At 40.3% G+C, this 16,394-nt stretch overlaps 1 protein-coding gene across 2 annotated transcripts in view; it reads left to right on the plus strand.

The window, feature by feature from the left end:
- Window positions 1-13,050, plus strand: part of plekhh2 (pleckstrin homology domain containing, family H (with MyTH4 domain) member 2) — a 43,268-nt gene extending 30,218 nt beyond the window's left edge. For both annotated transcript variants that reach the window (XM_072677712.1, XM_072677713.1), the window contains exons 14-30: window positions 1,245-1,331; window positions 1,450-1,608; window positions 2,793-2,873; window positions 2,971-3,147; window positions 3,765-3,873; window positions 4,160-4,272; window positions 4,523-4,702; window positions 5,737-5,834; window positions 6,423-6,600; window positions 6,696-6,851; window positions 8,733-8,830; window positions 8,946-9,087; window positions 9,890-10,035; window positions 10,587-10,716; window positions 10,826-10,909; window positions 11,010-11,159; window positions 12,564-13,050. In XM_072677712.1, coding sequence (XP_072533813.1) covers window positions 1,245-1,331; window positions 1,450-1,608; window positions 2,793-2,873; window positions 2,971-3,147; window positions 3,765-3,873; window positions 4,160-4,272; window positions 4,523-4,702; window positions 5,737-5,834; window positions 6,423-6,600; window positions 6,696-6,851; window positions 8,733-8,830; window positions 8,946-9,087; window positions 9,890-10,035; window positions 10,587-10,716; window positions 10,826-10,909; window positions 11,010-11,159; window positions 12,564-12,743 — 2,268 coding nt within the window. In that variant the 3' untranslated portion in view covers window positions 12,744-13,050. The remainder of the gene's footprint in view (window positions 1-1,244; window positions 1,332-1,449; window positions 1,609-2,792; window positions 2,874-2,970; window positions 3,148-3,764; window positions 3,874-4,159; window positions 4,273-4,522; window positions 4,703-5,736; window positions 5,835-6,422; window positions 6,601-6,695; window positions 6,852-8,732; window positions 8,831-8,945; window positions 9,088-9,889; window positions 10,036-10,586; window positions 10,717-10,825; window positions 10,910-11,009; window positions 11,160-12,563) is intronic.
- Window positions 13,051-16,394: the final 3,344 nt, after the last annotated feature.

Genomic DNA, 16,394 nt, shown 5'->3' on the forward strand with positions numbered 1-16,394 from the left:
CCCCCTTAAATGACAGAACTCACATATTAGTTTCCCCATAGTTATTAAATAATTTATAGTAGTTACTGAATAATTCATAGTAGACACTGAATAATTTGTAGTAGTTACTGAATAATTCATAGTAGACACTGTATAAATCATAGTAGCTACTGAATAATTTGTAGTAGTTACTGAATAATTTATAGTAGATACTGAATAATTTATATTAGTTACTGAATAATTCATAGTAGATACTGAATAATTCATAGTAGATACTGAATCGTTCATAGTAGTTACTAAATAATTTATAGTAGTTATTGAATAATTTATAGTAGTTATTGAATAATTTATAGTAGTTACTGAATAATTTATAGTAGATACTGAATAATTGATTTTAGCTACTGAAAACTACTACTGTTTGTAGTAATTACTGAACAGTTCATAGTAGTTACTTTGATAATTTATATTAGCTAATGAAGTATTCATAGTTGTTAATGAAAAAAACATAGTTGATAATAAATCATTTATGGTAGTTACTTAATAAATCATAATGGAATCTTTTTGTCTAATCCATAGACGATACTGCATAATACATGGTAGATACTGAATAATTCATAGAAAACACTTAATAATGTATAGGATGTGCTGAATAATTCATAGTAGAGTCTGACACTGCATAATATTTTATTGTAGCTACTTAATAATTAATAGTAGATAGTAAATATAATAGTAGTAATTTATAGTAGAAATGGAACAATTTGTAGTAGATTTGTATAATAATTAGTTACTAATTCAGAGGTCTTTAATCTCAAATATGTGGTTATTATAAATAAGTCTAAGGTTCAAGGGGTCAACATTGTTATATGGCATTGTTTCATTTTCAGGCATGACTCATTTTTGCTGTGTCAAACTATATTATAGACTTAAGATACCACTATATTGCATCAAATCAAATCTTACAGTATCTTAAAATCCACCAATGAACAGGATAATGAAACTGGCTCCTTTGAGATGTTCATCACTGTACCCTGACTTGAACACAATTCAATACCAAATTAATGGGTAGATCTAAAATACGCTGTGCAGCATGATGAGCATGATGATGAGCAGTATGAGTCACAGAACTAGAAGCGTTCTTCAAGGACAGAGTGGGAATAGTTTGCTGCAGCGGTTTTGTTTACTTCCTTTCAGTTCAGAAAAGTATGTTGAGTTGAATGCTATGGTGCTTACTGCATTAATGCATTACTGAATTTGCTTTTCTGTAGAGTGATGTCATCCGTAAACCTCAAGGCCAGATTGAGCTCAGTGCTTCCAGCACCATTGCTCGTGGGGACGGCAAACAAATGCTTCAGGTAGTGTTTCTGTGTCTTTTTTTTTTTACTTACATCTTTCTATAGTTGCTGCTGGAACTAACATCTGATGTCTGTGTACTTGTATTTGTATGCATGCATGTGTGCCGGGCCTTCTCAGGTTGTCACAGGAAAGCGAGTGTATAATCTGAAGGCGGACTCTCCTAACCTGCTGGATGAGTGGCTGAGGGTCCTGCAGTGTGTCTTGAGGGTCAAAGCCGCCAGTCCACTTTTCACCCAGCCTGATGTCCGACCAGCTATGAGGGGACACCTGATGAAGGTTCTGCAATTGCTGTCATTCAGTCTGTTCCACATTTTAGCAGAATACATCAAATAAATCACAGTGCAGTTTGTGTGTAAAACATTTACCAGTACTTTTTGGGCTCAATAAAAGCGGAATTCAAAAAATAAAGGGGTTTTGTATAATTAGGTGGTTAAGTTAAGATGTAAAATCACTGAAAGTGGTTAGCTGATCTAGACAAGCTAGACTCAGGGTTCAAGACAAAACTTTTTTCTATTTTTTCTATTTTTTTCTATTTTTCTATTAACACCATTTTAATTTTATCATTACTTAGAAACATGAAGAAGACACAAGGTCACGGTCAAGGTCACACTTTTTTATATAAAAATAATTTTATTTATCAAGAATATTTTTATACTATAATATAGTAAAATAATAGATATATTTTGGATAGAAAATGTATTTTTCTTAAGGTTCCACTTTATTAAAATTAGTCATGCATTCTGAGTATGGGTGTTCTGCTTAAAGCAACATTATGTTGTATTGCTACTCTGGGCTTGGCATGCTGCTGACTGCACTATGTAACTTTGGATAAGCGGGCAGGACAACACTCGCGAGAACTCCATAATGCTGTGTAACCTGAAACATATTCATGTAAAATGCCCACGCCAATCAACATGCCTCTCTCACTTTCAGCAAATGTTCTGTATTTCCCGGCTTGTCCAGAAATGTGTAATGTGTGTCCTTTTTAAGGACTCAAAGTGTGAATTCCACTTGCCAACTGTAGGTGGAGCCCAATTTTTGCATAATGCTGCTGTAATTCTCAGAACAGTAGGGAGCAATGAGCCCACACTGTGGAATATACACAACAGGAGTGTCTGTGATATCTTCCTTTCAGTGATGCTAATTCACAATGAATGAAAGCTAGAATGGGACCAGACTCCAGTCCTGGCAGGCTACAGCACTGCAGGCTGTCTCATTAAACACATGTGGCTGAGCTGAAGGCCTCTATAAGCTGAATGCAGAGATTACAAGAGAAAATGGCAAACAGTCTTCAGAACTGCAGTCTAGATGCAACCCAGTGTGACTCAGTCATTGAAAGGATATTTTTGTTAGCATAGTGTATGTCCTAGCATGTTAGCATTTCTTGAGTGAAGCAGATATTTAACATAGGGTTGGTAATGACGCATATAATAGTACAATCCTATCTGTGCTGCTTTCAGGTGAAGCATGGCTATTCTAAGCGGGTGTGGTGTGCGCTCATCGGGAAGACATTGTACTACTTCAGATGCCAAGAGGACAAGGTACATCTACCCTTCGGTGTTATAACACTATTACTTTACACTCAAGTTTGTGTGTGTGTGTTTGTGATGTGTCTGATGTTGCATTTGCTCCATTCAGTTCCCCCTGGGTCAGATCAGACTGTGGGAGGCGAGTGTGGAAGAAGTGGAGCGGCCATGTGACTCAGACGATGACAGTAAGAAGGGGCAGAGAGGGTCTTCTGCTCGTTCCACCATCTCCATCCAGCCCTTAAACCAGGCCCCCACATATCTCCTCATAGACTCTCAGCATGAGAAGGTAACAGCAAGAACAGGCTAACTGGCCTAACTGGCTCTCCCTGTTCATTCCTACCAACACGGTTATGCAGGTTGTGATGCAGTATGACCTTCTTTTTTTTTTATAATACTGATCTACAGTTGCCTTACAGACAGCTGTTTAACCCTGATGAGTCAGCTACTGTAAATAGTGATTACCACAGATTCCATTCTCAAACCATAACAGTTTAGTGAACAGGAAATAGAAAATGACACAATGACCAGTTAAAACTGGGGAACAATGAGGTTCCTGATTTAATTCCATTGCTCTGTCATTGCATTGATCTGAGTCTTAAACCCTATTCTGCTCACAGCGGACTACATACACACACACTTAAACTACACACACATGTTCAGGGAATGTGAAAATACAATGTGCAATACCCCCCACATGTGCAATTAAGAGTCATTAGCAATTACCTGTAAATAACCTGTAAATAATATTGTTATTGTTGTTTTACTTCTTTTATTTATTTTGTTTATATAGTTTAATTTATCTATGTTTTTGTAACTAAGTGTCTTGCTATCCCTTTCTGCTGTGAATTTCCCCACTGTGGGACTAATAAAGGATTATCTTATCTTATCTTATCTTATTCATAGGCGGCGTGGCTGTATCACTTGTCGGTAGCAGCGGGTGCCTGTATGGGGCAAGTTGGGACCGAGTTTGAGCAGTTGGTCGGCAAACTGTTCAATGTAGAGGGTGACCCAGGTTAGACTGTCTCATTTTAAGGGACAAGGGATTATAACTATATAAGGGATAAGCAATATAACTATATAATGTTTATTTAAATTAAATAAATGCATTTAAATAAACATTGACCATTGTTTCATTCATAATTATCAGTTGCATTAAATTAGCCTAGTTAAAATGCTTGTTACCATATGATGTTATTTTTTTAATTTCCATTTAATTCTCATTACATTTATGGAATTACATTGATGGAAATGTCCAGGTGAATGATTTTGGCTCAGTGTTCTGTACTTTTCTCCCACAGGCTCTCAGACGTGGAGGCATCCCATGCTGTGCTTCAGTAAAGAAGGCCTATCTTCTCCTCTCACCACCCTGCCCTCACAGGCCTTACAGACTGAAGCCATCAAACTTTTTAAGGTCAAACTACTGCCAGCCCTGTCATGTGTTTGTTTTGGTTACATCTTTTTTTGCACTCCTGCTTCTATTCATGTTGTATGACACTTTCATTTGGAGTGGGTCAGTATATTACAGGAGAAAACAAAATGTATTTAACATGCATGTCTGAGATTTTTGATAAGGCATTTGTGGTAATATGCTCCAATACAGCACCTCACACACTATATTGCTACTGCTAGCGTATTAAATATGCATCCTATTACTCCTTCAGACATGCCAGCTTTTCATCAATGTGACCATTGATACTCCAGCCATAGACTACCATGTGACATTGGCCCAGTGTGCACTGCAGGTGTGTCTCACACATCCTGAGCTGCAGAACGAAATCTACTGCCAGCTCATCAAACAGACGCGCAGGAGACAGCCTCATGGTCAGCCGGGCCCGCTGCAGGTGAGGACAGTTCTCATATAGACACACAGATTTAAGACTCATTAATAATTGTTAGCTTTGGCATTTCAGAAGCATTTAACATACCTGCATACACACATTTACACACATGCGTTCGAAGAATGTAAGAAATAATATAGAATCCAAATTCTTTTTTTATGCATTTCTACATAATAGTACACAATTTCTACCCATGTGTTGGGTAAAATTACAGATTCCCTATTCATTTCTAAATAATAGTATGTATGTTCAACAGTTTAGATTCCCTATATATAGAGTCCATGTTAATTTGTTGGCAAATAGTATTGTAGATTTATATTCCATATTCTTTTTGGAGGGGGGGGGGTGACAGTAAAGATTCCCTGTTCATTTGTTGGGTAATAGTATAGATTCTCTGTTCATTTGTTGAGTAATAGTAAAGATCCCCTGTTCATTTGTTGGGTAATAGTATTTGTTGGGTAAAAGTTTAGAGGTTTTTATTGTTGGGTAAAAGTAAAGATTTCCTAATTGTTAATTGTGTTAATAGTTTAGTTCTATTTGTTTGTTGGATAATACTAAAGATTCTCTATTCATTTGTTGCCTAATGGTGCATACTCTTTATGTATTTGTTGGGTGGTAGTATTGATTCTTTTTTTAATTTGTTGGGTAATAGTTTGGATCCCCTGAATCCCTATTAATTTTTTCTGACCAACAGATTTGCAAACAGATACCTGAGCACTTTTATTCACTGGATCAGTGTTCAGTAATTCTTCCTGCTTGAGACTTTGGTTCATTGGTTGTCTGGTAAAAGGCCAGGTTAACTGAGCAGGCTGTGTTACTACAGGGTAGCTTGTTGTTGTCATGTATAGCCTCATGGGAGGCTAAACTGAGAGCACAGCGATGACTCAACTGGGAGAGCAGGTGCTTTGTTTACAAATGTGAAACCATGGAGAGTGTTAGTACAAAGTGTCTCCACAAGGGGGGATGCTGAGCAATGTTTTATGTTGTTCCTCTGTGATCGTAACAAGTCGTATTCCTGTGTATGTTTGTCTCCATAGGGTTGGCAGTTCCTGGCACTGTGTGTGGGACTTTTCTTGCCCCAACACCCAATTCTCTGGCTGCTTCAGGTCCATCTGAAAAAGCATGCAGACTCTAGGTGAACCCACACACACATACTCACTCACTCACTTAGAGAAGGTGATCAATGAAAAGACATGAGTCATGAGTCAGAACCAGAACACCAAGTCGTGGAACTTCTGTGTTCAACTGATGCCCTGGAGGCTAGTGTCATCACAGTTTACGATATCTCTGCTTAAACAGTCTCATCTGTGTTAATTGCTTGGTTTAGTGGGTGTGTTGGAGTAGGGGAAATACCAGACTCAGCTGACAGACTGTACAGTGTAGCATATGGGCTATAGTCTCTTACTTTACACCAGCTAAGTGGGCCTTTGACAAAATGTAACCGGTGGCTCAGCGGTTAGAGAGCGTCGGGATATCGATAACAGGGTTGTGGGTTCGATTCCCGGGCTCGGCAAGCTGCCACTGTTGGGCCCTTGAGCAAGGCCCTTTACCCTCTCTGCTCCCCGGGTGCTGGAGTTGGCTGCCCACCGCTCTGGGTGTGTGTGTGTACTCACTGCCCCTAACACGTGTGTGTGTGTGTGTTCACTACCAGATGGGTTAAATGCGGAGGACACATTTTGCTGTACAGTGACAAATACGTGCACCTTTACCTCTCCATTCACAGGACAGAGGTGGGGAAGTATGCCATCTACTGCCAGCGTTCAGCAGAGAGAACCCAACAGAAAGGTGATCGACAAGCCAGGCCCTCGCGCATGGAGATCCTGTCCATCTTATTGCGGAATCCATACCACCATTCACTTCCCTTCAGTCTGCCTGTGCACTTTCTCAACAACACCTACCAGGTCTGTAAGAAAGATGGATTCATTGTAATTATGAAAAGCATAGTGAGAAATCCCAAGCAGTTCGTTTGATTGAAGGGAGTATGTATGATTGGCAGGTCGTTGGTTTTGATGCATCCACCACAGTGGAGGAGTTCCAAAATCGTCTGAATCAGGACACCGGTATGAGGAAAACTGGCCAATCTGGCTTTAGTCTCTACTCTGATGACCCCACCGGCCAGAACTTGGAACACTACCTACAGGGCAGTCTAAAGGTCAGTACCAAGAGCTTTCAGGAACTAACAGAAGGAACTAAAAGCACAGACACTTTGTCTATTTGAGCAGTGGAAAACTGAAACCAAAACAGAGAAGCTGTGAACCAAATGTACGTACATAAGAAGGTGCAGTGGAAATACACAGATCAATGTTTTTAATAATATACAGCTGACTAGGTTCTAAAAAGCTGGTCCTGTGCAACTTCACAGGCTTTAAATAATTAATAGGAAGCTGTAAATAAAATGGAAAGGTTTTAGCCAGCAGCCAGAGTTTGGTCTTGCTCTCTTTTAGAGTTGAGTTGATGGCACTTCCTCCTCACATCACTCCTAGTGTGATTTTGGTCAGCACAGGCGTCTCTTAGCTGTTGTGCGGTGGCTGGCACATGGTGTCGGAGAAGACGTGCTAGTTTTCACCCTCCATTAGCATTACTAGTGATCGAGGGAGTTCACATTAATGAGGATTGAGTAATTAGCCTTGCAATTTGGGTAGAAAACAGGGTTTAATTAAATGAAATAAAATGGTCCTGTAGTTGTATAGCTTTGGGACATAAAGGTGCCCTAAAATGGAAAAACTAAATAACCCTTGGCATAATTGAATAATCAAAGTTTAGTACATGGAAGTGACATAACGTTAACCTCAAATGCTGTTGTCTCTTTATTCATCAGAAAATCCTTATTAACTAATACAGGACTGTAAAACGGGTTAATTTCAGCTCGAAAACTGTTGCATAATAGTCTCGACTTAAACCCAGCCCACTAGCAAAAGCTTTTTGAGCCCCAAAGCTGTCCTTGGCAATTCAAGGTTAGGTTTATTTTCAGGTATCTTGTTTCTGTTCTCTGGTCTTGGAATTTTGGATTTGCCTATGTCGGCATTGTATGCCTGTATCTCTCTGCTCAGACCTCAATAAGTCCTGCATTTGGATCACTTCTGCCCAGTTCTTGTGTGATACTAAGCTGAAAACCAGCTCCCGACAAAGTAAAAGCTGGGTATCTGTGCTAGGCTAAAAGCTAACCCTAGCCAACTGGCCTTGCCATCTCTTCAGCTAGTTAACCACTCCCAGTGAGGTCAGGACAGCAACATCTGGTAAGACTTTGGAATAATAAAAAAAAGATAATATTACAATGTTCTTGCTACAGTTTCAAAAACAAAGCTGTGCTATGCGATGCTTTACTGTGTGGCTTCTGTATGAGCCGGCGCTGTGCTGTTAAGAGGAAAATCTGTGTTTTTAATTCTTATGCTAAAATATAGGTTTGAAAATACAAAATTTTGCCTTAACTAATACTTACTTAAAATTCTTTGGTGCATTTAGGGTGCATTCTGTGGTTCTATGGCAAAGGTTGTAATAAAATTATGGTACAGGTAACATATAGTAATGGTTATAGCAAAAATGAATATCCAGAATTTGTCATATTTCAAAAGTAGAGATCTGCATTAGCCATTTTTTGTAAATTTGTCACTGCAGTAATCTATTACTGTAAACAAAAACAAAAACTGTTAAGTGTTTCCACTGCATTACATCTGCATGCCACCTACTGATTGCACAATGTTTGCATAGTGTTTAACTTTCCTGAGTATTGTAGAGGAGATTGTCAGTCACTGAGCCCTCAATAGGTGATAGTAGTATAATTAAGTAAAGTAAAAGTTCTTCTTCATCAAAACAACCACAAAGGTGTACGCAAAAATAGTTCTTAGAGTTAGAATAGTGCTAGTCAAACATGACTGCTACCATTATTAAAGAAGGTCTCTCTACATCTGGTCAGTTTTACACATAACCTGCAAGAATAAAGATGTGCATCTGAAACCTGGCAACTGCATCGGACCTTGAGTTCGATATAACAAACGTTCAACTGTAATTTTACCTTTTATGACCACCACTGCAGATTTGTGATATCATATCGAAATGGGAACAAGCCTGTAAGGAGCTTCACACTGGCAAATCTGAGAACACCAGGACTGTGAAACTCACCTACAAGAACAGGTAATGAAGGAATCTGCCTTCAAAATGCTCTATAATGTCTGTGGTACAGACTCAACATCTTTAGTCATACTAGGATTTCCTCACCCCCCCCCCTCTCTTTCTGTCTCTCCCCCAGGTTTTACTTCTCCCAGCAGCTGAGAGGAGAAACGGAGAGAGAGCGCCTGCTTTTGGCCTATCAGACTAACGAGGAGATAGTAGCAGGTCACTTCCCCGTGAACAAAGAACTCGCCTTAGAAATGTCCGCCCTGCTCGCTCAGGTGTGTGACAGATTCATCATAAACATGCTTCAACAAATTGACTTTGTTTAGCTATTGATGACAGAGTTGTTGGTTTGATACCCGGGTTCGGCAAGCTGCCGCTGTTGTGCTCTTGAGCAAGGCCCTTTACCCTATCTTTCCCCCGGGCGCCACATTAATGGCTGCCCACTGCTCCGGGTACGTGTGTTCACAGTCATTGTGTGTGTTTGATCTCTAGTGTATGTGTGTGCATGTTCACTGCACGGATGAGTTGGACATCTTGTCTTACTTAGACGTCCCTCAAAGATCAGGTGAGTATTAGTTGGGTTGGGTACTGACATCCAGTATCCATGTGTGGCACTGGTTCCTGTCTTTTTGATATCTACCAGACAACTCAGCAAGCAAGCATAGCTCCCCCGATCACTAGCAATCCTCACAACACCAGTAGGGTAATGACTTAACATGTCTCCTCTGATACCGACATGCTACCAACACAACCCGAAAGTGCCGGGTCCACAGCTCTCCCACACCAGCTAACAGACGCCGGCCAACATCACTTTTAAGAGTGAAGAGTGGAGAGAGCGTCTACCCACCTGAAGAGAGCATGGCCAGTTGTGCTCTCTCAGATTCCGACCGCTGTTGGTAGTTAGCATTGCGCTTGCTCTGGTGGCAGCAGATGGCAGCTTTCAATGTTTTTTTAGGTTTAATTAATATGTAAATTTATATAAATTGTGTTTTTTTATGTATAAAGTTTTGTATTTATTTCTCACTACATATGTAAGATGTTTCGTCTAATCCAGTGTGATCTTTTTATACCTTACAGGTAGAGTTTGGAGACTTTGAGCGGCCGTTCTCCATTGCAGCTGGTTCAGGCTCTGGACAGGCTAAATCTAAACAGACTCTCAAACAGGTTCTGGAGCGCTTCTACCCCAAGCACTACCGACGGGCCTGCTCAGAGGAACAGCTAAGGTAAACACCACTCACACAACAATGCACTGGGCCAACTTCTGAAAAGTAGTATTCCAAATGTCTTGGCTTTTACACAAAGTGATGAGTAAGAATACCTGCTCTGCTGTCTTATGATCTCCATGCTGCCATCACACACCCTCATACTGTAGTTTAACCACATTCCTAACTGACAGGTGCACACAGAGTACACAAAACATCAGCAAAGGCTATGTGAACGATGCCCTTAATAGAGCACCTGTATGATTTAGTTGTAGTACACTTACAGTACCTAAGAAACCTAGCTTTATGACTTTGAAGGCTGTACTAAGTGGTCGCTATGGTGTTGCTAAGTGGACACTTGATGGATGCTACAGTGTGGCAAGGTGATTGCCATGGTATTTCAGGCAGTTGCCATGATGTTGCTTAGTGGTTGCTAGGGTGTTGCTAGGCAGTTGCTATGGTACCCCATGTGGTTGCTATGGTGTCCTTATATGCTTTCTTCACATTCCTGATTCATTTTTTATTTTTGTATTACATTAAATCTATCCCCCCCCCATCCCTTATGCTACTAGTCAGTTAGGTCAGAGGCTTTCAGCTCGATGGGCATCTCTAAAGGGCAGGGGCACCTCTGAGTGTGTGCGGATTTACCTGACTGTGGCCCGCAAGTGGCCTTTCTTCGGAGCCAAGTTGTTCGATGCTGAGGTGGGAGAGCACAGCTCACACATGAACCATGATCTAATGTGCTTAACATCATCTGTCAATGTTTGTTGTCTGTCTTTCTCACTTTCTCTCCTTTTCTGTCCTCTTGTAGCCCTTGTCACCATCTCAGCAGAGCACACACGTGTGGCTAGCAGTACATGAGGATGGGCTGAGCGTGCTGGAGTTTACCTCTATAGTAAGAATATACCCCCTGACCTACATTAACCTTCCCATTTAATTAAAAAGCTATGCTTTCTTAACCCCAAAAGTCACCTCATTCTTTTCCAATCATTTAGAAGCTCCTGGTGTCCTACTCTCATAAGAACATAGTGACGTTTGGAGGCTGTCGTCAGGACTTCATGCTGGTGGTGTCGCAGGGCTCTGGAAGCAACCCAACCAGAGACAAGCCCACTGAAAAGCACTTGTTCGCCATGAGCGCTTCTAAGGTAGTGATACCAGTACCAGTCCTGTTGTTGCAGTTCACATGGAGTTATGAACCTGCACACCAAAGCCCTTTAAAATTATACACAGGCTATTGTTTGCAGAATCATAAGCTTGCTCACATCTAATTGACTCTTATTTGAGATTGTTAAACCTGTGCAAACATTAACTCAGGATTTTATTCAGTGCCCTTCCTCAAGCCCGCAGTTTTGTGGTTTCGTGAATTCTATTAGCACAAAGTGAAATATATATCCCATCTCATTCCCCATAAACTTAAGCTGTTTAGGGTAAAGTTTATCTTCGGTAACTATATTTACATGCACACCAACGGTTTAATACAGCATTAGTCTAACTAGGATTGCTGTTTAAATGATAATAAAGATAGCATAACAATGGTTATGGCCTAAGCTAAGTTTAGTAGTTTAGCGAATTCCGGCCAGACTATTGCAGATATGTAGACATGGTCATGTTAAACGCTTAGATTGCTCCATGGACTTTGAGGTTGTTTGAGGTATGGATTCTGCAGCACTTATGGAGAAGGAAGACATTAAACATTTTGTAGTACTTTAGTTCATTAGAAATAAATAGTCAGAAATAATCATATTGAAATGTAAAGGGAAGAGATCCAATACAATGGAAAACTATGCATGTGAAGATGTGTCCTAAAGGGGGTGTTCAACATTACAGTAGTTAAAAGTGCCATAGATGCTTGTTCCAGTGTTATAATCCCAGTTGTATCCCTGTGATTTGGCTCTAGAATGAAACAAACTGTTTTCCTTTCCTTTGGTGAGCTCATGAATAGTTTGACTCACACACGATGAAACATGCCCAGCCCCAACATTAGCATCGTCATGTTGTTGCTAATGGAAGTGAGCATTGAACAAGAGCATTGGCCCTCATTTGCCAAGAATTTACGAAATTTCTTACATTTTCAAAACTAACAAAAGATCTACATCAGATTAAGTACTCGTAAATTGAGTGAATGCTAAATAAGAAAACACTGGGGAATATCAGAAGAAATGTCTTCTTAAGAATGGTTAGCGAATAAGGCCCTATGTATTTATAACTAGTTTTACAGCATGGTGCTACTAACCGTGCAGTTAGCCAGGCTAGCTGAGTGGCCTAATCTGGAAAGCTGTTAGGCTGTGCTTAGCTTTTTGCATAGCAAAGATATCTGGACACGTCCCAATCTTTCACTTAGAGTTTTGGAAATTGGCCTATTTTACAGCCCTCTTTCGCTCATGTGGGGTTGAGGTTGATGGCATATCACTTCCGTATACTGAACTCTCATTGTTCAACTATGCTAAGAAAAACAGTATTCCATTCTAGGGCCTCTTTAATCCTAAGCCTAAGATCTTAATTGAACTGTCATGCACATGTAAAACTTGTAAATGTGTTGTTATGCTAAGATCCAGGAGATGACCCTGCTCATGGCCAGCTACATCAACAGCGCCCACCAGCAGAAGTCAGCAGCCCATCATCTCTCTGCCCCGGCCCTGCTGCTGGCCCAGTCCCAGGTTGGAGAACAACGCAGCAAATCCCCTCCTGCAGCCTGTTCCAGACCCAGCAAAGCTCCCACGCTGCTGTGATGCGCCCTCTAGAGTAGCATGAATCCATGCACTCATAATCACCAGCCCAAAGAAACTTTAGGGAATGTTGAATGAGTTGAACAGGCACGTGCAGGTGGACCAAAGAAAGGCACGTATTCGATTGTAATGTCAGGCATTTGTGTGTAGATACAAATCTGTGGGCTCGATGATGAAGTGAAGGAAGAAAAGGAGTGTCTGTTGACACAGAGAAGGAGTAAGGCTGCTGCCGTGTAGGTGTTTCGAGCCTTTTTCTCTATAATCATTCTCCTTCATTATTTATGATATTAAACAGAAGACGTTGACCCTCTGTGTGGCTCTAATCTCTTCTGTTCTTGAAAGGATCAGTGTGAAGCTGTTCTTCACCATGAAAAAGAGCTTCTACATCTATTTTCTTGTACTGCAATTGTGTATTGGGCAGTGGTGGCTCAGCGGTTAGAGCACCGGGATATTGATAACAGTGGGTTCGATTCCCGGGCTCGGCAAGCTGCCACTGTTGGGCCCTTGAGCAAGGCCCTTTACCCTCTCTGCTCCCCGGGCGCTGGAGTTGGCTGCCCACCGCTCTGGGTGTGTGTGTGTACTCACTGCCCCTAACACATGTGTGTGTGTGTGAGTGTGTGTTCACTACCAGATGGGTTAAATGCGGAGGACACATTTCGCTGTACAGTGACAAATACGTGCACCTTTACCTTATTGACAAGTGAGATCATTTAAAATCTAGTCAGTATGGCTCATTCTGCTGGATTAATGCTGTAGAATTACACACTCACAGACATTTTCATCATTTTAAGTTGCATAATCTATTAACATCCTTTCAACAATCTAAAAATGAGAAATATTAGATGTATTGACCAAGGTTTAAGACGATTGCCCTTGCCAGGATGTAAATTCTTGTCATTTCAACATTTTATGCATTTAATTTATTTTAATTAAACCTCAAAATGTAATGATTTTTTTCATTATCTTTAATTGTGTATTTACACCGACGGTCAGGTTTGCCATTTGTGTAGGTTTATGTGCCAAAAACAGTACTAAATGATTTTCCTTTATTCCCTTTATCCTGATAATTAGCCAGACTATTTTCGGGTATTAGGCTTTTAAGACTGATTCTAAATCCTACAAATCCTACATCCTCTTCATAAGGTCAGAGTGAATGGGTCAGACTGTACTGGTCAGGACTGAGTGGGTGGAGATATGTAAATAAGCTGTTTTTCACGCCATCACAAAACCAAAACAAGCTGTTCCTGCATTTTGTTTTTGTTTTTTTCAAATACAGACTTCACGGACTGTTGAATGAATTTTCCCACATAAGACTCTTTTATTTTCAATGAATTACATTTCCTCAAATGGTCTTTAAAGTATGTATCTAAGTGTGGTGGCAGGTGTAGGCAAGCCTCCAGCAGAAAAACCCCACAGTGTGAAGTAAACAGATGATATGCCTGAGCTGAGAAGCACAGACAAAAACTGAAATCTGGCATTTGTCCCTCCGGTTTCGTCGTCAGCTGTTTGGCAGTATCGTCGATAGTTGCAGCCATGTCGTCACACGAGTGTCCCTCCTGTTGTTGCGTGCGGCCGTTCTGATTGGCTTTTCATTTTAAACCTCCTTCGATTTCCATGGTAACGCACTGAGAGTGACTAATGACTTCAGGTATGAGAGCATAAGTGGGAGGGCTGACTGTGACCCACCCAAACCTGTCTGAACTAGTCTGTGTAAAAGACTGCAGGGCCTGTTGCAGAAAAGGCTGAAAGGAGTCGAGTAACGATAAAGAGTTAGAGCTGGGAAAGAAAACAAAGAGAGTCAGAGCATAGAGCGTCAGGAAAGATTACGAAGATTTAGATCCCAGAACTTAAAAAAAAAAAAAACACCAGCAATTTTTTTTATGTATTCGGCCCAGGTGACGTCACTGTATGACTGCTCTGCCATTTTAGTGACTGGAGTGACTTGGTGTACAGTTTAGTTGTGCTAACAGCAAACCCATCAATAAAAAGATGTTAGCTGTGTCCACTAACAAATGTTAAAGTAAATGGTACACAGTACCTAAGGTGTCTAAACTAATCATACTGATCAACGCAGTACTCTGCAGTAATCCAGCTAACAAATGTGTAACAACCATGTATTATCTCCTTAAATCTGCTTCAAAACATATCCAGCTCTCAGGAAGCCACTTCAGCCTAATTTTAAGGAGTTCAGAGATTTTTGAAAACTTAATTCAGTGTTTTCGTGTGAACAGGCCATACCTGTTAACCTGTGCGCGGTTGTTACCAACGGCTGCATTTTCTTTGCCATTACACTGTGACAAAATACTGAGCTCAAATTTGGAAAAGCTTCAAAAAGGATCGACGTCACTATATATGAAAAAAATGAAAGACATAGGAGTTGATGAGTGTCCTTTCAGTATATAGCAATTAAAGTGAACGAACAGCCCTAACCAGTATGTTGTACTGAACAATAACATTTACTGATCAATTTAACCAGTGACGATTTGATTGCCTATAGTTTTATTATCATGGCAAAAACCCACTTTGAATTTGGATTATTAAGTCTTAATGTACTTTAGGTCTAATAAATGTCTCATGAATATATCATAAGCACTGAGATGTAACACTGAGGCTTTGCTAGTGCGGACCACAGCCTGAGGTGAAACTGGAGGGGTTTTTTTGGGCAGTAGGCTAGGATATCCGTGGTCTGCGTGTGAAGCCTGGGGTGGAACAAAGTTTCAAATCAATAATCAATCACACACACAGTTATAGCCTGACGGAATCGTGGATTATATATATATATATATATATATATATATATATATATATATACACACACACACACACACACACACACACACACACACACACAATAAATATCAGGCCATATATGCTATTAAGGCTATTTATAAGTCTTGGTTAATGAATAAATGTTTATGAATTAATGGTCATTAAAATAGCATGGTTTTAGAGGTATTTAACTCCCTTTCACCTTCACACACACATATTGCCACGGTCTGACAACTTTACCTGAAGGCCCCCGGCTTTTCTTGAAGGTTACTTGAAGGCTCCCAGCAACAACGTCCTAACCACAGTAGATGTCTGTTTGTCCCCAGTGTCATCTTTTTTGAAAAAACTAAGTATGGTCACTCTAACTAGATCCAATAGAAGCCAGCTCAGCTCATGCTTCCGGTGCATATGCTGTAAATGATTGATTGATTGATTGATTGATTGATAGATAGATAGATAGATTGATAGATTCTGTATTGATCCCGAAGGACATGTACCAATAGATTTGGTATTTCAAGGTGTCCGGTTGTCCACAATAAACATAGTCATAGACTACATTGTCCCTTAAACAGAGGCTTGTCATACAAACTGCTGTGTAGTTTAATGCTAGTTTCCTAAGAAACTGGCTCTAAAGGTGGTGTAGTTAGTGGCCTGGGTGCTTTCTGAATATGTAAAATAAATCTCTGGGCCTGGGCTGAGAGTCGGTGACCATAAGAGAATTTACATATGGTGTGTTTACATTTGCATGGGGTGTGTTAGACAGAACAGTGGACATGGATAGAATGACAAATACATACACAGTCTTAGATCAGCATATTCTACAAATACCTGCTGTAGAGGATAAATGAGAGTAACTCAGTTTGACCCTTTATTAGACTTTTTCTA

The sequence above is a fragment of the Salminus brasiliensis genome, chromosome 4 (genome assembly GCF_030463535.1).
Source record: "Salminus brasiliensis chromosome 4, fSalBra1.hap2, whole genome shotgun sequence".
Classification (NCBI taxonomy): domain Eukaryota; kingdom Metazoa; phylum Chordata; class Actinopteri; order Characiformes; family Bryconidae; genus Salminus; species Salminus brasiliensis.